This window comes from Engystomops pustulosus, chromosome 6 (assembly GCF_040894005.1).
Source record: "Engystomops pustulosus chromosome 6, aEngPut4.maternal, whole genome shotgun sequence".
Taxonomy (NCBI): domain Eukaryota; kingdom Metazoa; phylum Chordata; class Amphibia; order Anura; family Leptodactylidae; genus Engystomops; species Engystomops pustulosus.
Genome location: NC_092416.1, coordinates 45,055,494 through 45,079,863, shown reverse-complemented (window position 1 = coordinate 45,079,863; position 24,370 = coordinate 45,055,494). Strand labels below are relative to the sequence as shown.

General features: G+C 37.6%; 1 protein-coding gene across 17 annotated transcripts in view; it reads left to right on the top strand.

Moving 5' to 3' along the window:
* AGRN (agrin) overlaps positions 1-24,370 on the top strand; it is a 334,557-nt gene that overhangs the window by 170,213 nt on the left and 139,974 nt on the right. For 9 of the 17 annotated variants that reach the window (XM_072155888.1, XM_072155893.1, XM_072155890.1 and 6 more), the window contains one exon: positions 1,689-1,706. The exons of the other annotated variants lie outside the window; for them this stretch is intronic. In XM_072155888.1, the coding sequence (XP_072011989.1) occupies positions 1,689-1,706 (18 nt within the window). The remainder of the gene's footprint in view (positions 1-1,688; positions 1,707-24,370) is intronic. 17 annotated transcript variants of the gene reach the window in all.

Below are 24,370 nucleotides of genomic sequence, written 5' to 3'. Positions count from 1 at the left end.
TTCAGATGCTTCTAATCCTCAACCTCTGAGCTCGCTGTACTTTTCTTTGTCCCAGTTTTCCTGGTGGAGCTGGTTTTGAATTGGCAGAAGTGGCTGTGTGAGTGCTGCTGGAGTATAATTGTAAAGCACTTGTGGAATGGAGAGCACCATATAACACTGTATTGTAATTACAAAGATGTCACAATGGAATATTGACTATGTATCAGAGACATCTCATGTCAGCTGCTATTCACTTTCACATGTTTCTTTATCTTACGCTTGCCATTTAAGGCTCATACAAAACAGCATTTTGTTTTTGGATTGACAGATGTTGAGGACTTGGAAACCGAGTAACATAATCAGGCTGTTTCCTTGAGTATGTTTTTTATATAGATCTCAGCTTTACATGCCTTTCCATCACCATATGTGTGTACATATATAATGGAACCAGGATCTATACTAACCATACCAAGCATTCATTAAAATAAGCAAACCTCAGCTCAAGATAAGTTAGGTCAGGGTCGGCTCCAGGTTTCAGTAGGCCCCTGGTCAACAGAGCCTTAGTAGGCCCCTTTGCAGTGAACTAAACTAGAATTTAACTAAAATATTCCCTAGTTTATCATTCCCAAACAGCCCTGCCATGGTCATTTTATAAACAGCCCTCTAATAGTTTAATTATTTACAGTCCCCTTTGGATTTATTATATAGCGCTCTGTTCACCATTTGCTGCCGGGCTGCTTTGGACTGAGATTCGGCCGTGTGGGGCCCCTCAGCAGTTCTGGGCCCTGGCCTAGGTAAGCCTGGTGCTGGCCCTGAGTTGGGCTATCACTGACCAAGGCCCACAACATCTTACTTATGTCTTTGCATGTCGTTGCATGTCAAGACTGAGACCCCTAAATGCAGTAATAACTTATACACAAACAAGCCAACATATTAATATCTTCTCCTAGACCGGTGATGGTGAACCTTTTGGAGACCGAGTGCCCAAACTACAACCAAAACCCACTTATTTACCCTGATGTGCCAATGTGCCATTTTAAGCAGTAACTTATTGCTACCTGTTCTTCCACTTCTTTAATTGTATCGGCAGCCTGAGGCCGCCAATACAGTTGAAACAAGGTGGGCAAATTCAGACTCTCATTGTAGGAGAATGGTGGGTGTAGCAGGATGACCTATAAAGATAATGCACTTCTTTCAACAGCTTCTCACTTTTCAAGCTGTTCCAAACGGTCAATGAAGTGTTACTGTCAAATAGTGCTGAGCGCAGCATCTCATAAGTTGCCTGGGACTGCAGGAAGACTTAATGGATTTGTTCCTGTTTGGTGAACTCTGTCCTGGGCTGGTGGCCTGAGTGCCCAAAGAAAAGGCTCAGAGTGCCACCTCTGGCACCAATGCCATAGGTTCGCCATCACTATCCTAGACTGGGTTCTGGTAATAGCCACTACAGAGGTTCCTTACCACTAGAAGATGCCATATTCAAAATATACCACTATATTTCACAAATAAAGTGTACAACTACAACCTATATCTGCACTTCAGTCCAGTTTCTGATATTTTTATTAAAATGTTTGTAATTGGTGCAATTTAATTTTCACCTTTATTATATTTGCATACATGAAACAACTACAACTCTTGGAATCATATCTTTAGTTCTTATAACAGACAACTCATATGAATATACATATTAATTCTATCTTATTTTTATAAAGCTGCATTGGAACTTCCAGGTAAGATGGATCATTATATCCCACCTATATGTGTATGTTTTGTGCCTGAATTATGCATGATAACTGCTGCATTTCCAAGCTCTATTTTGTTAAATATGTTCATTGAAGAAATCTGAAGGGGTGCAAGAATTATAATAAGAAAATAACTTACTGGCATATTGATCTGTGCATGCAAGCATATCCATGGCATGTGATAAGATAATAATCTTACAGTACATATATACATTGATGCAAGCAGTCCTATGGTGTAAATGCAGAGTAGAAAATGTTGCACATTAGATAGCATGCAGCCTTTAACCTTACTCTTCTTATCTATTGGGTATCTGCTTTTTGTTACTGGTTACAGTAGGTTCTGTATTCTAGTGCAACCTGTAGTCAGTAAATGTCAAGATCTAGTACTTCTTTGAAATTCTGCAGGACTTACGAGACTTTTAGTTCTCTGTTCTACTGATGTCCTATGTTGTGAAGATAAGTGCAATTTTGTTGAACATACGGACCTTGGATATTGACATAAATTCCCAAAGTCTTGTGCCTTATGAAACTTTTTTATGCTCTAAAAAGACTAAAAAGACAGATTATGAAGTAGTAAAGTGTTCTACACTCTAAGTGCTTATCAAGTGCTGACTTACAGTATAGCAACATGTAAACAGCGTAATATAATTTTGGCAGAGCTGTAGAGAAATGTGCCTCAAAATGCCGAAGGGGAGAATCGGTTGGTTTATTTAGTTAATTAAAGCTACATGAAGCACAAAATGAATGGATGCTTCACGTATACTGTAACATGGGCTCTATTTTAATTAGCATCAGCCTGTTGCTAAAATGCAATAAGTCATAAATAGTTAAAGGAAACCTACTGTTTATGACCTGCTCGGTTGGGATAGTGTTTGGCATTAATTAAATGAATTCTTGGCTGTTAAGGTGAATTGGAATGATACGAGTGAGCCTATACATCTTTGTCATTATGTCCTTTGCCTAAATCCCTAGATAACAGACATGTCCTATAGCATAGCAGATATGAATCTACTGTAAACTTTCAATTAGGTTTCCAAAGACATTGAGCAACACCATTAACCATAATGGATGTATCATCTTATTGTTTAGTTTTCTTATATTTTTATAATCTTTTTATTAGTTTTTCTTAAAAAGGTCTGCTTTTTCTATTTTTTTTTTATTTATATATTATAATAAGTAAGTTACAATTTTAAAATATCCTGAAGATATCACAAAAAAAAAACTAATGAAATACTATAATCATTTGGCCTGACCAGTTGGCATGTCCATGTGTTTTTCGTCTATATAGCACTAAACCTCACACTATGATTTCATTACCAGATACAGGCTGTCCCTACTTAAGGGCACACGACTTACAGACGACCCCTAGTTAAAGACAGACACCTCTGACCATTGTGAACACTGGGGAACCTCTCTGGATGCTTTAATATAGTCCCAGACTGCAATGATCAGCTATAAGGTGTATGTAATGAAGTTTTATTGATAATCCTTGGTCCCATTACAGCAAAAAAATTTGAAACTCCAATTGTCAGCGGGGAAAATTTATTTTGTCTGTTACTACAAATATACAGTTTCGACTTACATACAAATTCAACTTAAGAACAAACCTATGGAACCTATCTTGTATGTAACCCGGGGACTGCTTGTATACTGAATAACATTCCTTACATATGCCTATAGACATTCACATATAGAGATTCAAGGGCATATAAATTCTTAATATGGATTTTGATGCTGGGAACCAGATCTTAATCCACATCAGTTTTGTACACCTTCTCACTACTAGTGCAGTTTTACCAAAGGGTGACCAAGAGTTGCCAAAGGTATGTACTTTGGGAAGGAAGTAAACAAATCAGACAAAATTATAAATGTTGCTGTTGGGCCTGTTGATTTTAATTAAAGTGTTGTTTAGACTTTTTCACACTTGGCTTAGGATTTGCTCCAGCTGAAAGAAAGTATGCATCATGGGTTTTAATATTAGCGAGCATATGAATTTAGGTCTATTTTGTTTATAAAGTACAATAGTCATTCTTCTGTACATGACTCTGTATAGACCTTATGGGGGAGACTTACTATTCTTTGCCCACCAGTTTTATGGCAGACAAGGCAAGTAAAAAGGCCCTTTGGGTGTCACTGCTGTTGGGGCACTCAAGGGGCTGAGGTTTTCACCGCTCCAATCTGCTGTATTAATTATAGTCTGTAAAAAAAGGTGGAGACTATAGCTGAAATCTCCACCAGATCAGATCAGTATAAACTGGGCTGACTCTGTAGAGCGCACTTCCGGGGCAACTTTCAACCCTATACACACTTATTCATCATGAGGTGTAGTAGCTTTGTCCTGTATGTTTCGCAATGAAGCGAATGTTCTTTTGACCACAATAGGTGCAAATAGCTTTTTTCTACTCATGATAGCTTTCACTGGTAGATCTTGTCTGTACTTTGTCACCAGTTGTACATCACTGACAATCAGTCTTCTGGAAAAAGACATTAGGGCACATTTACTAAAAACAGTGCAAACTGCACTGTGTTTGTAATATGCAAAAGGCGCCAGATTCATCAATTGTGGCACACGATCTTTATGAATCCGGCACTTCCTTCACTGCCCCAACAAAGTGCACTAACTTTTTTGGACCTTTAACATGGGGCATGCGACACAATTCTGTCAGGGGTTGCATGATAAATGTTGTGCACGATCTGACTGTGCACCAGAACGCCCATTTCTATGACAAAATTTGTGTTGTATGAAGAAAAGAGTTACATGTGACACATATGTGGCTTGGACAATTCTTAAGTACATGTGCAAGCAGTTTGCACTTAAAAGAACATGCAAAGTCTGACAGAAAACTGGCACAAAGTCCTTGTAAATGTGCCCCATCGGCAAACATTCTAATACTGTTAAGTAAAAGTTACAGGCAGCAAGTAAGCATATTTATCAGTAAAGAAACATTTTCCACAGACTCCATGGGTAACCCACTTTACTTTGGTAATATTCTTTGTAGGAAAGACGGCATCTTATAGCTATTAGTGGAAATGTAAGTGGAGAAATACAAGGTTCTGAGACTGCAAACTTAAAGTAATTTAATTTGTACCATGTCTGAAATTAAGTAGTTACATTTGCTGTGGACAAATTTCCAACATTAGGGCTTATCAAGAGCCGGCATGCTGGGCAGTGCAAGGGGCTTACATCAATAATGGTCTTTACTCATTAGCCATTATTTATTGTGTGGCTCTTATTGCTTAGATGGTTTTTCTTTTACCTTAAGTTGTGGAAACTGTGTTAATGACCCACAAACATAAAAGTGAAACCTAGTAGGACAATGCTGCATCCCGTAGTTGAGTCATGTGAGGTAATGGGGTGTTATGCCCAGTGATAGGACTTTGCAGTCTTGTTTTTACCATTGGCATGTGTGTATCTTTCTTAATCTGAGACTGAACAAAAGGTTCTTCAATCCTTCCATTTCTGTTTTCTACATGGAATATTGTAAATCGAGTTGAGATGATACATAGCTATAGTCTGGATGTTTGGGATGAGTTAAAAAAGCTTTCTCGTTCTTCTCAATATTGAGATGTATAATTGTTATAATTTGCCTTAACATTTTGCTGGGTGATCTTACTTCCCCAACAATTTTCTTGTTCCATCTTATTATTCTCTTCACTTAAAATGTATCCATTCTTTCTCAATACACCGGCAGCGGTCTGGTGCTGCCAAAGAATGGATGCAGGCTTCTTAGGCAAAGGATCATAAACGCTGTTATCTCAGCGTTTGTAATGTGCCCTGTCACTCGCCCTCCCCTCTTCCAACCTTCTTATCCTGAGCAGGCAGAGGCAAGCAGTCAGAAATTGATTTTATTTTAGCAGCTAGAGCGGAGCATTGATCCATTCACAGCTTTAATCCATCCTGTTCATGGCCCTGGGCCGTTGAGTCTTTTCCTGCTGGCCCTAGAAGAACTAAACCAGAGACAGAGGGGGTCGTGGACACAAAGCTCCACGTTATTCTGAGACTGCTCAAGAAGGGGGACAGAAAAAAGGGATCATGGGGGAGCAAGAAGTTTAGGTTAGGGGTGAGAATTTAATTCTTCATGAAATTAGCTAAGATTAGAAACTCTCTGAGGTTGCGCTGTCGGACTATGGCACTTAAATTATTTAGCAGCACAACTGTTTTGTCTTTATTCCTGTTCTCAAACTGTCTCTACCTGAATTTTGCTTGAAGATATAAAAAATGTAGTATAAAACCCTGAGGAATATCCAATTCATATATCTTTATAACTGGATATAGTCTTTGTTATCTATATTTCTATCTTATGTCTGTGCTACTGTGATTCACTGTTAACTAGGCTCCTACATATGAAGGGAAACTACTTTTGGTTACTTCAGTTTACCAATATGGAACCCGCCTAAGGGGTTTGGATGAAATAACTGTTGGACAACTGTCTAAATGATAGGTCACAATAAAAATGGAAAAAAGAAAATAATATGCAAGATATATATTAAGTCAATTCTAAAAACAGACATTCTCATCTGGGCATTAACATTTAATTTAATTCATCTGCCATATACATATATTTTTTCAATTGGATGTTATTAAAAATTAGTTGTGAAGATAATTTTCCACAAAAGTAGACATGCTGACCCTTAGAAATGGGATTGTTATCCTTGGATACGACCACCTCTGCTGGAGTGATTGCACAAAGAAACAAAATGTTTTTGCATATGAAATGGCCGGGAGTTACTGCATGTAGTAATGAACGTTGAATGCTGGTGGACTTGCAGGGTTCAATAGCACATGTGCTGCCACCACACGAGGGTGGTCGTATCCAAGGACAACTATCTTGTTTCTATTGGAAAACATGGCAACATTTATGGAGACTTATCTTTACACAGGTGAATATTTTTAATAACATCCAGTTAAAGAAATTGTATATATGGAGATGAATTACATTTAATGTGATTACTCAGATGGGAAAACCCCCTTTAATCCTTTTCGGGAATGACTTGAATTGCAAAGACACTTGCAACAACGTTTAAAGAAGTATTCCTATTTCAGCTAATAACGTTACTGTTTGTATAATAAAAAGTTATATAATTTTCCAATATAATATCTATATTAATTCCTCATGGTTTTCTAGATCTTCTTGCTGTCCTTCTATAGCAAGTTTCTATGTTTACTTCTAGTAGACAGAAATTACTGTCCTATAGATTACTCTCTATGATACTAACGAGCTGTGCACCTGTGTGACCATGGTCAGACTGGTAAACATAGAATCTTTCTATAGAAGGACAGCAAGAATGCATCTAGAAAACCAGGTGGAAAACTGTAAATTTTAGCCATACAAACACTACCCCTTTAAATTGATAAAATGACAAAAAAGAAATACAGTATCAAATCATAAAGACTGGAAAAGTTCAATTAAAAACAAAGTTTTCTCCCCCTCAACCTCTCCTTTCTTGAAATATAGGAAAAAGAAGTCTTGGAAATGCTTGCACAATTGCTGTCACCTTCAAGCTCCAAACATGCACTATGAGTAATTGAGTCTTTACCTTGGTCTTATTGCCTCATTGCGCATGCGCCATTTCCATTGGGAGTTCCCTATACAGTGTGCTATATGCCTGCATTAAGACAGTGAAAGACTCTGCTGCTCATTGCACATGTCCAAAACCAAAAAAAAAGACCTTGTTTATGTGCAATATTTTATCAACAAGGACTATTATATGTCTAGAATGGAGAGGGCGAAGAGGGAAGGAAGAAGAGTGTTCTTCAGGATTACTCCATGACTGGAAAGGCTCTGTAAACCCCCCACACGACTGAGGGGAAAATCTCTGGAACCAGGAACATTTTCAAACTTTGAGTGGCATATATTCTTTTGGAAGAAAATAATATGTCAAAAACTGATGACAGGCTCCCTTCAAAGGTCTCCATACTGTAGCACTCAAGCTGTAACTACTTTTTACAGGAGCTGGATAGCAACATGTTTTAGTCCTTTGTTTGGTATTATCTTTTAAAGACTGACTGGTTTCAGCAGACCCTAGGGGAGATTTATTATATCAGTCAAAAAGTTAGATAGGATCCTTAGTGACATTAAAAATTGGGCGTCCTTTATTTGACATGTTAGCCATTATCTATTTCCTTCTCAAATCCAACTTACTTTATCCCAATATATGTACCAAATTATGACACAAGACCTTACTCGATGCAGTGTCTGTCTTGACAAAGTCAAACCTTTTTGTATATATCAAGTGGCCAGTAGCATACATAGTTATTGAACTAGAAAAAATTTTGGACAATTTGGGACAAAATAATGCTGCAACTGAAGCCTGAATTTTTTGAACAGAAAAATTTACCAAAATATGCTAAAAATGGTAATTCAGAGTAAATCTCTCTTAGTGTTGGAAAACTAGGAAGCGGGTGCCATGGTCTATCAGTTTGCTGATGCAGAAAACCATCCTGTGGATCAAACCACTCCTGTTCAGATTATAGCATTCTTTCTTTTGAGCATTATTTCAGCTTACAGAGATTTCTTTTTGCTCACATTTCATCTCAGCATCAGCGGTGTCCCCTTATTTGATTATCTGATTTGATGATTTATTGGATCATAATTGTTCTGTGGTTTTGAGTGCTTGTCTAGCTTTCATATCATGTCATAACATGTCATTCTTTAATAAGTCAGTATTATAACAGTAGGACATGACATATGTTTCATTTGTTAATTTACATTTATGCAAATATTTCCTCTCACCATTTATTTTCATTTCACAGTCGTTTTTTGGATTAACAGAGTGTTGTGCACATAGAGGAAAGTGGCAGAGCTGTAACCCAGATCCATAATAATGTATGTTTCTGGGAGATATAGTGGAGGAATTCACTGTCTGTAACAGCCCCAGGGATTAGTAGATTCCCATCACATACAGTAAGAGATTGGCTTACCCCATTCACAGTGCTCCTCATTATCTTCCATAACGGGGGACATTTTTGTAGGCCTTCAGATTTTAAGCCTTCCTGCATAGCTGAATGTGTTGAAATGTTAATTTATAAATCACTGGAGGAAAGAGGTTTAAATTACCAATTTCAGTCTTTACGCTTGCCACAGGCATCCACCCATGTGCTAACTCTAGATATCCTCAGCTAATTGATTGTATAGAGGGTTCACAAGGCTTTACAGGTGACTTGGAAACTTTTTTTAAGTTATAACAAGATGTACTAAATCCATATATTAAAATAAATTCCAATAGCATATCAGGCAGAGAACCAAAATCAGATATTGCCTTTAAGGAAGGTATATAGACTTCTGTAAAGTGATGAGGTTGCAAAACTGATTTAGGCTCCTTAATTATTAGGATTTGTATTGGGGTGTAGGTCATATTTTACAAGATCTTTACTGTTTTATAACAAAAGGGTCCCCAACTGTATGGAGGTTGGAAACTACCATCACCTCAGGCTCATTTGCAAACAGTCCTGATGGCAGATGCCCTTTAAGCACTTATTCATAGATCCAGGCACTGTGACAACTTTTAAAATATTGCTAAAGAGCCATAAGGCTTTTTCCAGAAGGTTACCAGATCCCCTCCATGCTGTAGCTTCACAGGCTGTTACACTGTGCATGACCATATCTCACCTTCCCCCCTACTCTCTCATCACTTCTCCCTCCCTAAGCACACCATGGGAGGGGGAAGTGCTCCAGCATATTGTGACAGCAGTTGAAGTATAATTATCAACATTTTATAAGTTGATTTTGAAAGGAAGGAGGCTGTGCATCTATGAGTAAGTGTCCCAGGTTTATCATGCTTTATACTGATGGTAGATTTTCTTTAAGAACTGTTCTTTACTGTAGGAATAAAGTTTTTAAGATGTCTGAAATCTTCTTGAATTCATATAATGCCTCTCTTTTATAGACAATTTACTTTTCCATCAAATAGCTATAGCATTAACGCTGTGCATCATTGTGGTATACTTTAAACTCTAAAGTACTTGTGATTTCAATAACCCAATCATAATATTATAAGAAGTTCTTTTTAAAATGGGGTTTTACATCTGATAAAGTGATGGCATACTGCTAGGGTCAGCACTTTATGATCTGTAGAGTATTGTTTCCGCATAACAGGACAGTTATGTCACAGAATTCATCAAGAGGCCTGAAGTATCTCAGTCCCATTCAAGTGTGTGGGACTGAGCTGTAATATCAAGCAAAACTGCTGTATAATGTTAAGAGACTGCAGCACTCATTGTCACATGCCAAATCCCCAAATTGCCAATAATACTAAGATACTTGTTCTATAAGCCCCAACAGGAAGAGCTAGTGAGTATTTCTAAGTGGGTGACAGGTATACCCCATTTCTAAAATTCCAAAGTGTAAAAGTAGAGCAGCTATTTTTGCTTTTTCACAAGGGGAAAAGACAGGTGGACTATGAAACAACACCTTGAAAAGCAAACTGCGACATGACACATGCTGTAGCTGTTTCAATACACAAATATGTTAATGTGATATTTGTTATTTGACGTCTTTAAGACTAAATAACTTTTAGCATTTGTGAATTTAAAACATTTGCATAACTGAAAAAAAACCTACAGCTTTTTAATAGTTTCAAAAATAGAAAGTCCGTCCTCACGGTTTACCATTAATTAACTGCTGGAAACTAAATTAATGCCTTTCTATACGTGTGACTGCAAATACAACACATACGTTATGCGGATCTGAAGCTGCGCTATAAATAGAACCGTAGAGATAAATGGATGTGCAGTCAATTAGGTTGGAGAATATTTGCCTCCTCATAGCTCTGCTGCTTTAATGGAGGAGGCTTAGGAAATGCTAAATTATAAGTTAAAACTTTAGGAAACATCTCAGGCATTTTGTCTGACAGCTTAGCTGATAGAAAATGATGGCGCACCTGTAGGTCTGTAGATCACACAAGGATCAGATATACTATGACAATTACCTGTGAAAGAGTTCAGTACATCTGCACAATTATGTTCCCTTAGGGTTTAGATATGTCTTTATGAAGTAGAATGGATATGTTCTAATGATACTTTTTGTTAAATAATTTGGCTTTTCCATATTTGCATAAAAAGATCTTCTAAAGTATTTGAAAGTTATACTCCAAAATCATGCCCTGCTTAAGTAATTTTAATCATATTTGATCAGTGTTAACAAAGTATAATAAGTATAAAACTAGATCATGGCCCACTCCAATAAACTATAAACATCTCTTCCCCCACTTCTATAGATTTACAGTTGTTTTCCCAGTCCTCTATGCCACGACTCCAGCTTTGCCCCCAATCCTTTACATTATGACATTCCTGCGCCCTAACTCCAGAAGACCCATTCAGCTCTATGTTCCCATCTCTCTGTGGCAGCAATGTGGGGAATAAGGAAATTAAAAAATCAAAAAAAATCCTGATCTCGAAGGGCTGCCCATCCATAACTGGAAGTATTAGTTTAAAGGCCCCTAATTGCATATATGACCCTGAGAGCACCCACCAAACATGTACCCAGATTAGTGCTTAGTCCCATTTTTAGACTCAACTCCAGCAATAGGTCAAGGAAATAATGCAATATAAAGGAGAATTTATCTTGTTCATGGCAGATGGCCAATGTAAGGTTGTTGGCACTCCAGCAAACAGTGAAGGTATATTAGCCAATAGTAATACTAAAAGTGGCATTTAATCTTCTAGAGAATAAGAGAGAATGTTAAAAATGATGAATTTTATGTTTTCAAAATATTTTGATATTCTCTTATTTTATGCATGTCGAAAAATACAAGTTAACCAACAGTATTTGTAGAGGGTTATTTTTTGGAGTGGCCAATTTTTTTAATATTTTTAACCTGTGACCAGATTGGTTGAGGTTTGAGACATGGCATCAGAACCCATACAGTGGATGGAATCAGTAGCATTGGGCTTTATCATCATTGTACAGGCGGTCCCCTACTTAAGGACACCCGACTTACAGACAACCCATAGTTACAGACGGACCCCTCTGCCCACTGTGACCTCTGCTGAAGCTCTCTGGATGCTTTACTATAGTCCCAGACTGCAATGATCAGCTGTAAGATGTCTGTAATGAAGCTTTATTGATAATTCTTGGTCCAATTACACCAAAAATTTTGAAACTCCAATTGTCACTGGGGCAAAAGAAATTTTTTTTTCTAGAACTTCCATTATAAAATATACAGTTTCGACTTACATACAAATTCAACTTAAGAACAAACCTCCAGACCCTATCTTGTATGTAACCCGGGGACTGCCTGTAGTAAGTCATGTCATAGTATTACAATCTTAAAAAAAGAGAATAGCATGGAAAACCCATTTAACAATATGAAACTTGATGTAACGTTTTTGGGTAACGTTTTTGGTGCTGGACCATCAGTTTGAAATACCTTTATCGGCCCATCTGTAAGTAGTAGGTTTTCTAATTTCCCACTTACATTTAGCTCAGACTTCGGAAAATACATAATATTCTGAATTCAGCTTCTACTATTTTTTTTCCCTTTAAATTTAGAATGATTACTAGACTAAGAACTTGTATACTCACAGGCAGGGTGTTTTTTCAAGGATTTTCCTTTCTATCAAGTAAAGAGGTATGAAACAAATTTAGCAGAGTAGCTTGACTTGTAAAAAGATCCGTTATCCAAGTCAGCCATACTCCTGCCTCATGTAATGTGTTTTGTACTGTGTTCCCTTTGTATAAAGAAGACGTTTAAATATTGCATGCAACAGAGATGTCATGTCTCCACGTTGTTGGAAAACAGAGTAGACGACTGAATTGAACTCAGCTTATCTCATTCTGTGTAGGATAGCTGCAATGAAAGGAAGCTTGTTAATATTTTATAAAGCAACACTCTCCTTGTGCAGAGCACGTTCCAGTGGGTTAAAGATTGCCTCTCAAGGTCCCAAGGCCTGTGACATAATTGAAAACATCATTGCCCTTTTCCACAAGAAATAATATTTTTTGTGATTAGAAAGTAAGAATTTCACAATAATTATATTGCTAAAAAGCCGCAATGGCTTTATGGTAATTTACTTTCAATTACCAAGGCACTTAATTCGCAAAACTATGTGTTGTATATATAACACAGATTCTCTTTTCAGTGCCATCATCCTGGCTTAATAGTTCAACCCACTTGCCCACGTTTCCCAGATAACCCTAACATTCCTTCTGAAACTTTAGGAGCCATAGCCAAAACTATCAGCCTGGTCAACTGAAATTGAAATTGTAATAATTTAAACTCTAGATTACAGAGAATCTATAATTGAAATTTACCCACCCAAACCTAAATGCTAAACTATTATTTAAAAGCATTAACCTTCTCCCTAAATGGTTCCTTTCCATGGCTGCAATGCCAGTTTGTAACTTAAGACCCTCCATATTCACTGGTTACGGCATTGACCTGCCTTGTAGTTCCTGATTAACAGATCTCAATGTTATGTTTTGCTGCTGTATGGAACTTTGAGAGGGAGATGTTACATCATTGGCCACTTAAAGTCATGTGGCCAGGGTGATGTCATCTAAGGTCTTGTTACATCTGCAAGGTTTACCCTATGTATGTATCTGATCACATGAATCAAAGAATGCCTCCATGGACTTCTACATGGAGGCATGCTGTGATTTCATGTGATTAGATACATACAGTATTTTTTGGACTATAAGGGGCACTGGAGTATAAGGCGCATCATCAATAAATGCCTGCTAAAACGTCTAGGTTCATATATAAGGCGCACCGGAGTATAAGGCGCACCTGATTATAAGGATGAATGACCAGCAGGTGGCAGACCTGTGCACAGTTCAAGGCAGCTGTTGTCTGTAAGTATGGTTCATATATAAGGCGCACTGGACTATAAGGCGCACCTTTGATTTCAAAGGATTTTTGCAGATATAATAGGATCTTGGATGACATCACCCTGGTCACATGACATGCTGAGAAGAGGCATGAGATATGCGGAGGAGTAAATGGGAGAGTCTGATCAAGCCTGACATACCCTTCTAATGCAGGTAATATAACATTAAGTTGATTTTATGGGGCTGTGAGTGAAACAATTTTTAGCTAAAAGAAGCGTGTCAGTTAGTTAATTGACCTCTATGGGAACCTGTCACTAGCTTTATTTTTGAAAATTTGGTGACAGGTTAACTTTAAATATTACATTCACAGGGATAAGGATTATTTTTTTATCCAATAATTTATACAGGAGTTATGAATCTCCACATTTTAAAATCCATTTGTCAGTCAGATTTACTGGCCTCAATGTGGTTCAGCTGACTTGAGCACAACATGCCAGTCCAATTCAGCTGAGACAGATGTGATCCAGTAAATCCAGTCAACACAAAGACCAAATCTGTTGTCCTAAAATCATTGGGGGGATTTATCAAGATTCGGAGCATCATGAGCAAACTCTTAATTTTCCCTTCACCCCTCACGTCGCATTGGTAATACTAATTAAAATTATGATTCAACCAGTGTCAGGAACTGTTGCAGGCTATAGCTCATGCACTGTAGGATGTCCCACCCCCAACCTAATGTGCCTCTCTTTGCCCACATGGTGTGGAGGTGGCATTAGGAGGAGAAAAAGGTGCTTTCTCATGGCTTTTTCATGGCTTTTACACCAGTACATGTCACAATAAATTGGGGGAAGGGGGGGGGGGATTTGTGTCAATGACCCCTAGGTCTCCAATGGTTACAGTAGCTCTATTACCATATTCTTATGATTTCCATTAGCACAATACCTTATATGTATGATTCATAAATAGAATGAGTTTTTCTTTTGCCTCTGTCTGTCTTTAGCTCAAACTGACAACAGCAAAGTGTCCGTGTAAATGCTTTTTAAATTCACACAAATATGATTTCAGGACACGTGTATACAGGTGTAAATTAAACCACAAATTCATAGCTGTCAGATTACACTCGAAGTTGTGGTTTAACAATAGCTATAGAGCCACAGGTTGCCTACTCCTGTAAAGGTTAAAGAAATTCAATTTCTCCCTGGCAAAATGCCCTGCATTGTACGTTTTAAAGAAAGCATTAATCACTGTCATTAGTTGCTTTGCCTGTTCAGTGCTGTTCACTCCTCTGCCCTTCTAAATTGTAGAAAGGGAAGGACATGCGTCTTTCAGTCAAAAGCATTGTGCCAGACAGTGCTGCCTCAGAGGACTTTACTTGTCAATATGTTTTTATCTCTTCTAACTCTAGGACTTTTTCCCCTGATTTGAAATCTATCCTGAGATTAGATATTGTGACAGAAGAGGAGGCGGGTTAAGGATGGGCGATTTCACAACAGGGTGCTAATGGGATTGTGCTGACGCGTGTGCGCGCCTCCGCAATGTACATTGCCTACATCTGCAATGATTTTTATAGGACCGGTTTTTCTAATTAAACTATTGATTTTGCATGGAAACTTTTACGGAAGCAACCAATAGAGATTCTAATTAAATGTATACGAGACTGTGTGAGCAGGGCCTGTCAAGGGCTGTGCATGTGTGGTAAAGGAACCTCTACAGGAAAGGAACAGCCAGAGAGCGGAGTGGGACTCTCGGCATGAAATATTAATACACCTGCAAGCCTTTCAAACCATTTGACACAGGATAATGTCAGCATTGCCCTGTTTTCTTCAATTCTTCATATCTAATGATGTTCCGGAAAATAAAATGTAAAAAAAAAAATCTTACTTTTTAATAACAATTTATGACTTTTTCTTTGTACTTCCATATTATGTTTGAGTAAATTCTAATTTACTAATTCCTGACCCCTACAATATACATCGACCATATAACCCAGGCGATTCTGTCTTAATAGGGTTAGTTGTCATGGAATAAGCCTTATTACTACACGCATGAGCTAGAATTTCTTGGAATATTAAAGAATTATTCCCTTTTCGGCAAGTAAATATTATTGTTTGTTTAATGAAAAGTTGCTAAATTTTTTTGTATACTTTTTGTTTCAATCCCTCACAGTTTTCTAGATCTCCGCTTGCTGTCATTACATATAAAGCTTCTATGTTTACTTACAATGGACAGAAACCTGTCAATGGTCACACAGGTGCACGGCTCATTATAACACACAGCTGTGATTACTCTCTGCATAATATATAACAAGCCGTGCATCTGTATGACATCACATGACCAGGAACAGATTTTTATCCACTGGAAGTAAACAACAGGACAACGGGAAGAGATCTAGAAAACTGTGAGGAATTGATACAGATCAAGACAATAACATTTGTTTGTTGAAATGGAACAAACGCTTAAAATATTGGGGGTCATTTACTAAAGGCCCGATTCGCGTTTTCCCGACGTGTTACGCGAATATTTCCGATTTGCGCCGATCGTACCTGAATTGCCCCGGGATTGTGGCGCACGTGATCGGATTGTGGCGCATCGGCGCCGGCATGCGCGCGACGGAAATCGGGGGACGTGGCCGAACGAAAACCCGACGTATTCGGAAAAACCGCCGCATTTAAAAACCGAAAAAGTGTCGCTTGGGGACCGCTTACCTTCACTTGGTCCGAGGTGGTGAATTCCGGCGCGATGAGATGACTTTCAGCGCAGCAGCGCCACCTGGTGGACGGCGGAAGAACTACATTCATAAATCCCGGCCGGACCCGAATGCAGAGCAGAGAACGCGCCGCTGGATCGCGAATGGACCGGGTAAGTAAATGTGCCCCATTGTCTTTTATTTTGAAAAAAAAAAGTGTACAGTATTGAAAAAAATGCTTTCTGACCAGGGCTGAGTGTCAGCCCACAGATAATAATGTATAATTTTATATACATGCTTTGTACAATGAGAAATTTTCCAGGAGATTTGGAGGTCAGGAAGGGACTGCAAGTTAGTATAGAACGATGGCAATGCAGTGTTTCAGAGGTTAATCTACTAACATAAACTACTATAAAAAAGTAAAATAAAAAGGTATGTTGTAACTTAGATTTTCATATATGAGGACAAATGCCAATAACATTACATAAAATCAAAGATCACAGTAAAAATTGATCTTTAACTGACATGCATGACTTCTAATGTAGGAGATGAGTGCTTGCTTTTGCAGATGACTTGCTGTACAAAACCAAATATACTGTGAGATTCTCCATGGGATGGGTAGATCCATGTCAAAGTAATCCATCTCCCACATATCCTACTGAGAATATGTATTGATTTAAATGTCATTCTGTGATTGCTTTCTTGTCTTTTAACCTATTATCTCACAGACATTGAAGCAATCATTGAAAATAGAATGAACCGTACCTACGTTGCTCTCAGCTGTCATAATGTATTTTTGCAAAATGTATAAACCAATTCTGCAATGTAAAGGAAATATTACAATTGAATTCTTTTGTTTTCCCAAGTGACTGCTATGTTAGTGTCTTGTCAACAACATGAATAAAAGAAGTTCTCTTGGACTTTTCAAGAATTTTTACGGGAGTTAGCCCAATTTCCTAGTAATCTTGTGATGGTCTCGGGGACAGACATAAATATTTTCAATTATTGCAGCTGCACAGGGATCCCAAAATAAAAGGGGCAACCGCAACCCTAACAATAGTTTTTTTTTCTTTCTATTATCTATTACTTTTCTTGTAAAGGATTGGACTATGAAGGGGAGTATGTGAGGTGTCCTATGGCAGTCTCCTATGGGTTGAATTGTATTTGAAAGAATTGGAAGAACTGCACTATATAGTAAGAAGGTTAGGCAGATCCATCAGGACCAGTTCGTAAATTGCACCTGTTTGACCTATTGCAAAATCTGTACCAGGCCCCTTACTATAATGTGTTATTAATAATACTGCTCTGATCATGTGGAGAAGTGACCTCTCCTGAAGGAGAACTAATGCTGGAGAAAGTGATAGGTCAGCATTACTCATATTTTAAGGAAATCTAACATATAAATGAAGCATGGTATATCAGGGTCATTTACATTTCATGCATTGTGACTGTAGTTATGTTCTTATATTTGTTATCAACTGTTAAAATGATGCTAATAAGCCAGAAAGGCTCTGGGGGTTGTTATCAGAGCCCTCCCATGCTTCAAAAGCTGTTACACTGAGCAGAGGCACATCTCACCCTCTCCTCTCGGCATTTCTCCTGCACAGTTTAACAGCCTGTGAAGCTACAGCATGGAGGGGCTCTAGTAACAACCCCCACAGAGCATGTCTGCCTCAATAGCATCATTTTAAAAGTTGATCTATGATTAATTGTCACTGCTATATCATGCCTGATTTTGATGGTAGATTTCCTTTAATGATTTACATTACTTTTTCCATTTACTTGTATAACATGTAAAATGCAACAATTTATGTTACAGAAGAAACTTCTTTCTCTTTGTGGGTGACAATAAATCAGTTCTTAACATAGTCCCATAATTAAGATATAATAAAGTATGTTTTGTCACAGATTATTTGCCATTGTTTATTAGAGCCATTCCTACATTTAGGATCTTCTAGTGTCTAAATTCAGAATTTTCAATTTATTCAATATTTATTGCAACAATTTCTGTTGCTTTTGTATATTATCACTTTATGTGTAATGACCTTTTTTATTGGGGACATACATTTAATTTACAGGCTGTCGGATTGTCTGTGCTGCATCCAAGGCCCAGTTTAGTTTCCATAGAAACGTATACCTCTGGCTCATGCACAATTCATGGTGACCTTTTTCTTGTTCACACAGCGTCCTCCTCTTCCTCACTGTCCATCCAGTCTCAGCTATAAGCATCACCCTGCTCACTGCTTTTCATGTTCTCCTCAGGGGAGGAGGCATAGGCCTTGATGCACAGGGAAAGACAGCGCTGTCCTATATATCCTCCCTCCTCTGTTCACTTTGAAGACGGTGCCTCATATGCAAGCAGTGCAAGAGATGACTTTAATTATGCCAGAGGGATTATAAGTCCTCACTTTTAAGTTAAGGTTTTCTGAGGATGGTTGTGCCATGAAACTCGTTGTCATCATCCTCATCGTGTTCTGTGGCCGAATTTTTTTTTATTGCTTTAAAAAAAATATGGGTTTGTGATTAACAACCGGTACCATTTATTAAAAATTAAAAAACTATCAGTGAATTCAAGAGGATAAGGAGTTATACTATGGTACTTAGACAGATATTTGGAATTAAAATGAGGTGCCCTCTTGAAATAAAAATAAAACAAGGCGCCCCCTTGAAATGCCTTCAAAGAATCACTGACTGACAAATCTGATGCATTACCAAGGCTTATGGCTTTCTATGATCATATGTCATAATTACCCTCAAAATCCACTTATCTCAAATCTTTTGCTCTGCTTTCTATATTCCTTTGAAATCCATAAGTGTTTTTGTTGCACAGATGTCAATAGTCACCAATATTGGATCACAATAGCCTATAATAGCACCTAAGGTTAGAGGTAGAAGTAGGGGGAGGGCCATGTTTAACAAAAAAAAAAAACTCCAGCAATTGAAGAACACTTATTTGGAGACATACTTTCATATCCATTTCTTTTACCATGGTATTTATTGTCTTTTTTTTCTATTTTTTTATTTGATTTTAAATCACAATTACAAGTTTTTTCACCATAATTGTCAGAAATTTTAATCTTCAAAATCCGAGATGTTTTTCAAAAAAAGTTAATTTTTCATTCACTTTTTCCTCATCGTTCTCCTTCATTGTAGTATATTCCTTGGCTCCTTTTACACCTAGATAATGTTTGTACCATTACCATGAATTGTGAATTGAAGTTGAAGTTTATTGTCTTTAATAGTTGCAGATTATTATATCATCGTAAGGCTTGAACTCCTTTGTTGGTCGTATACATTGTTTTACAGCATGGCCGATTGCGTCATAATGACTGAAGAGCATACTCTGGATTAATATGAAATTAATTACATTCTACAGAAGTACAATAGAAAGACAGATGTATTCAAGGTATTAACTCTAACAAACTGTTTACTGACAGGAAAACCTTCTTTACTGCAGGGAAGGAGAGTATTATGCAAATATATGTATATTAATAAAACATCTCAGCATTTGATATAGCGAAGGTCAAAACCTACGCTGAGGTGAAAATTTTTTCTTTTTTTGCCCTCACAGTTACAAGTAAACTATTATACACGAGCAGGAGACCAACCATGACTCATTCATGAATAGACCTTCCTGCATTTGCTAAAGCAGCACTTAACTTGAAGTTTTCAACTGATGAAAGGAAAAAAAATATATAACAAAAACTTTCTAATATTACAGTCACATGTTTATGTAAGGAAAGAGTAAGGAGTCTCAAACAAAAGATATCTGAAATAAACTTTTGGCCATGGGTCACTGCGCTAACAGAAAACTAAATTGGATTAAGAATGAACACAAAAAAGAGGAATACATTTTTGGAAAGCTGGTCTTACATATTAGAATAATGTCTCCCAAGCCTGCAGACCATTTACAATGTATGAATCGGCCAGTTGAATTTTAACATGGCTGGGTGTTTTGTTTCAGAAGAAAAAAGGCAGGATGTCTGAGACGTTTGCCAGCAGCCTTTTCCAATCGCCCCATTGAGAACATATATATACGCTGAAAGCTTAGAGGGTTTAGAGGCATAGCTGGCTCCAACCATCTTTACACTGGCCCCATTCTACATGAATGGACATGGTAACCAGATCTGTAACTCAGTGGGGGAATTTAGTAAGACTGACGTTTTGAATGCCCATGTTAATAATCCCTTTGTCAGTCCACTTCATGTTGGATTTACTAAGAGACCTCCGGTTTTAACAGGCAGAAATTTCAGGTGTAGACTCCGCTGCTTTTTCGTTGGAGACTATAGTAAAAATATGGCGGGTCAGGGTGTTCCCGTTCTCACCCTGTTTGCCCCGTTTCCACCCTGTCACACCCAAAGCAGCGTACTGAGTGAACAAAAGACAAAAATGTTAGTACTAGGGCTTTAACATGGCTTGTCTGCCATAAAACTGACAGACGAGGCATATAAAATTCCCTCGTTGTCACTTTTTTAAACCAGCATCCATGGCACAAAATGGCTGCTTCTACTGTGTGTGTAGTCATCTGAATGGTTTAATAAATTGGAGAAGAAACTGTGTATTGTTCATTAGTCCAAAACTGTTCAAAAACTTAAATGGAAACAGTTTTTGTTAATTCAAAGCACACATGACAACAAAGTGTAACATTCTTTTTAATTAAAAAAAAGTTGCATTAGATGAGGATGGCCATGCTTATCCACTTAAGAAATGTGATAAAGCTTAGCTTGTGGCAGAAATGTACATCCATTCAGAGGAACATCCTCAGTAGTAAACTCAATAATTTGTGTTTCTTGAACAATCCTTAATTCTTTTTTTTAGATCCCATTTCGGTTGATAAACACGTAGAAGTAGATTCCAAATATTCTTTACTGTGAAACATTGTCCCCCAACTGCTCCGAACAGGAAACAAAATGCATTAAAGACTGTAAAATCTAAGAAAAATTTACTGCAATGTATAAGTAGAGGACCCTGGTCATATTTTGTCTCAAGGCTCAGAAGCTTTGAGTTATGTCTGTGCTTCTTTTTATGTTTGGGATATGTATATCTGTTTTTCCTCACATCTATATAGATTATTATTTTGATGCAATATGTGCATTTTAATGAGTTTGCATATAATAAAGTGCTATACAGTATATAGGTGCACAACATTTTAAAAACATTCCCCTCATATAGTGACCGTTAAGCTATACATCATTTTGATATCACTTGAAGGCTTAAAATTCAAAGATGTATAATCATCTTATCAAGTGGTCACAAATCAATAGGATGTCCCACCGAACTATGTGGGGATCTGCATTCTGGTCTTTTCACCGAAGGGTGACCTATTCACAACAGGTAGGCCTAGGTGCAGGAAAAAAACTGATGGGGACACACGATTAAATTAGCACCATATTCAATCCATTCCCCGAATTATTGGGGTTTCATATCACCAAAAGTGATGGGTCATCTCGTAATATGACTTCACTTTATAAAATGGGGAAGACCCTTTAAAAACATGACAGAGCAACTGGGACATTTTATTTGACCTCAAGGTTAAACATGATATCACACAATGATAAACTAAATTACAATGCAATTAAACTGAAAAGTTGCATAAAAGACTCAATAACCACAAAGGAATTATGTTGAGAACAGGTATTTTCAATTTTTTTTAAAAGAAAGATCTGAGTCTTTTATACAAGACTTTTTATAAGTCAAGTATGAATAAGAAATAAAGAATAGCTAGTGAGAAGCACAAATGAGACACATGAAGGACATCACGTTTTGTAACCACTAGACTCTTCCTGATTTCATGTGTCCCCTAGGAGACTTTGTCTTTTTCTTTTGCACTGTCTGTTCTGAATGGGGTATCCTTAATCTTTCCTGCACGTCTTGGAGGAGCCTTTGGCTGCCCTGACTGCCACCTTCCATTCTCATATTATGTCTCATCAGGAACTTGATTGCTTTTCTTTTCTGCATAGTAAGAGATAGTAAATGGATCAGGGTAACAGGGACCCTTCCCCCATTCTTTGTGTGTGAGTTTTCAGTGGTCCCATAGTGGGCCACCATGGTAACCGTTTTACAGTGGTTTGAAGCCAGGCTACTCTGTATATTGGTAAATGCTGTCAGCTTTCTAATAAAGCACTATAGGTTTTTTTTTACATGACCTTTTATCTTCCTACACGGTAATACACTACCCGGTATGTTATTTAGTCTGATCTTCTCTGATATTTTTTGCTTTTATGTTCGACTACATTGCCCGCTGCTTTAAAAATTCTCTTTTTTGCTAATTTATCCTTAATTGTTAATACATGTTGCGTTACCCACAAGTCTCAATTTACTCGGTTTGAAACACGTTTGTTGTCATTTAATAATCACCTGCAGAGATGATCTATAAAGAGAAAGTAGGAGGCAAGATTATTTTCGTCTATACCACAGACTGCCTTGGAATTCTCCCATTGAAGGACAATGTAAATAACCTCTTTAGGGCTTCTTTGCATGAAATGAATGATAATGAATGTGACTTGTCATAAATGACTTGGTAAATATCACTTTAGCCCTGGAATTGGTAGCCGTGTATAGGGACTTTTACATGTTCGTTCGTATCTGTTACTGCTTGCTCTTTCCTATATTGCCTGTTCCCTTGTGACAGGTGATATATTTTTTTAAGTGTTATTGCCATACTTAAACAGTGCTCTCAGAAGTTATTAGTGTCCTTATATCTGATCTCCTTCAGCTCCTTTTATATGTGTGAATACGGATCTATGGGAGTCTCTGAAAAGAAGTGCTCATAGCAAAGTCACAACAAAAGTTACACGGCAAATATGAATCTCCTGTGCCTCGGTTCTCTGCAACCGGGAACCAGTTACCATGTCATGTATAATACTGGTGTCTTCTCATGAGACAAAGGGGACATTGGGCTATCTTACAGTGTGTGTATGGTGGCTCTCAGATAGGTGGTGTCAGCGGAAGGAAGGGTTAAATATAAAGATTTTATATGAATATTCTTATTTCATATTTTATATGATTATAAATCTCCTGTGCCTTGGTACTCTGCAACTGGGCACCAGTTACTGTGTCCTGTATAATACTGGTGTCTTCTTATGAGACAAAGGGAATATTGGGCTATCTAAGTATGTAAGTGTATGGCGACTCTCAGATAGGTGGTGTCAGTGGAAGGATGGGTTAAATATAAAGATTTTGAACTATTCAGCCTAATGTTATTTATGATATGGTTGCATGAAGGTTTGATTACGAATTTAACATATACTTTACACTAATATAGACCAGGTATGACATTATCTAAAAATAGAATGTATCTGTCATTACTTTATATTTTCTGAATGTGACTACATGTTTTGTTCTAAACAACTTGGTTTCATGTATTTTTAGATACTTTTCATTTACATCATGCATACTTTCTCAAATCCATGTGTTGTTCATACTTCTATCCCCCATACTTTCATCACCTTGCCCCTTATTTCCTGTATATGACAGTATCTCTATAAACCACACTGTTGCCTGTGGCAGTCAACAGTGATGCACAGCGACCACATGTCAGAGTGGTAACTTGTGTACTATTTGCTTTTTCACTTAAAATGTGTTTAGACACAGGCAAAGAAAACGGAGCATTTTTTGGCATTAACCACACCAATTTATTTTCTAAGTCGGCTTCCTGTGGGTCCCTTGGAAAGAATATGTGTCCGAGGCAACTACATCAAGTGTAATACGACATTCCCTGTGAAACCAATTTGATGTTTTTGACAACGGGAATAAATTGCTTTTCTTGTTTTGTACCAGTTGTGCCTTGTATTGAGAATACTGCTCTATTTTATTAAGATTCCTCTAAACAGTGTGTTAAAAGGAAGCGAAAAAAAAGATGGGAAGCCAAAGTATGTTAAAATTACTTTAAACAAGACTGTTTCCTCTGTGTAATCTTTGTCGTCTTCAAGCCTTGTAAAAGGTTTCATCTTCAGATCGGTTGAATTTGCTGACTGCGGTTTTCACTGGTTTGTGTTCTCTTAAGAAGACAAGGACATCCCTTCCCATTGTTTACGTTCCTAGGAGAACCCTCCAGCTGTCTACAGTCATTCCACACTGGGCATCTGGCCACCCAATCCTCATTTACAAGACACTCATTATTAAACATATTGAGACATAGACACTTTATCTGCACATAGGAAAAATTATAAATATTCCCTCTGTCCAGTCAGTGCAGA